This window comes from Branchiostoma belcheri, unplaced genomic scaffold, assembly GCF_001625305.1.
Source record: "Branchiostoma belcheri isolate BF01 breed outbred unplaced genomic scaffold, Haploidv18h27 scaffold739, whole genome shotgun sequence".
Taxonomy (NCBI): domain Eukaryota; kingdom Metazoa; phylum Chordata; class Leptocardii; order Amphioxiformes; family Branchiostomatidae; genus Branchiostoma; species Branchiostoma belcheri.
In genome coordinates this window covers 10,414-11,723 of record NW_017804397.1, presented here as the reverse complement: position 1 = coordinate 11,723, position 1,310 = coordinate 10,414, and the positions used below count along the sequence as shown (strand labels likewise).

Here is a 1,310-nt window from a genome sequence, read left to right as displayed (position 1 = left end):
ATGGATGAAATATATTGTGTTTTCTCATGTTTCTCCTTCTCCTTCTCCTCCTGCCAAACAGTCAAAGGGATTCAACTCCGCCATCATTCAGCCAAATGACCTGAAATTTGGCATGGAGGTAGAGTCGGCAAATACCCCCAGACGTTTTTTTTCCTTTTTTTTTAAAACATGCCTTTGAAAAGTTTTTTTGGGGCATTTTTCGACAAAAATGGATTTTTGGCCGGATTTTTGTTTGTGGCCGGGAAAGGCCGTTAAACTGACTGTTAAAGTGTAAATGAATTATAATTTTCGCACAGGTGCCACACCCGCTGACCAACACCAGACTGATTACCAGGCACGTGCGGACGACGATGAAAGTACCTCCGACCACACCTACGAAGCCATGCCGGGTAAAACGTTTTAAGCCCTTCTCTGTTTGGTACATATATTCTCCAGTACTTTGCAGTTGGCCCGTATGTAAAGTTTAAAGTGCCAGACGCGTGATTGGTCTGTAAAAGTATTTTTTGTTTATATATTAGTATGTGCCGTGTTTTTGTCGAGATCCCTGGGCAATGTAATTATTGAAGCAAGCAATGGATCATTGGGATCATGGTGCAAAATATAATGACATGAATATGGATAAAATATTGAATTCAGTGAGAAATAACCAGCCAGGGCCCCCTTTGCAAAAACATAAGAATACTTTAACCCTTTTTAGACCAGAGGGGTGGGGGACTTCTGAGGCCCGCGCAAGCTTTCCTCTCAGATAGCGCCTGAACCTTGACAAAATTCAATTTCAAAAATTTAATATTGACGATCCAAGATGGCAGGGAGGTTATATATTCATGGTCTCATCTTATGACGTTATTAGGATGTCTGTGTTGTTTCCGGGGCAACATATGCCGTAGCAGTCCTTAATAAACCTATCAGAGTCACTTTTAGTTGTATTCCTATGAGTTTGTGAGGTGAGGTATTCCTATGAGTTTGACAGAAAATTTGACTGTTTTAGTCAAAATCACAAAAATGGCTTAAAATGAGGTCATAATTACACCAAAGTCGTCTATATGATTTAATTTTAATACTACATAATTCTCTGAAATTTAATGGCCCTACGAGAGGGCCTGGAAGGGGTGGTCCCGACAACGCTCTACGCTGAATTCGTAAACCTCTCGATCACGCTTTACGATAAATTTTCAAGTGGCTACAATGCATTACGTAGAATTGGAACACCGAATACGCTCTACGCAAAAATATTGGAGAGGTCCGTCTACGCTCTACGTAGAATTAAAACGGTCGATTACGCTCTACAGAAAAGGGCTTGCCCCCCCCCC

At 41.2% G+C, this 1,310-nt stretch overlaps 1 protein-coding gene across 1 annotated transcript in view; it reads left to right on the top strand.

Moving 5' to 3' along the window:
* Positions 1–296: 296 nt before the first annotated feature.
* Positions 297–1,310, top strand: part of LOC109485217 (fibropellin-1-like) — a gene marked incomplete at its 5' end in the record, with an annotated part of 5,957 nt that continues 4,943 nt past the window's right edge. Inside the window, one exon of the mRNA XM_019788662.1 lies at positions 297–389. Within this exon, the coding sequence (XP_019644221.1) occupies positions 297–389 (93 nt within the window). The remainder of the gene's footprint in view (positions 390–1,310) is intronic.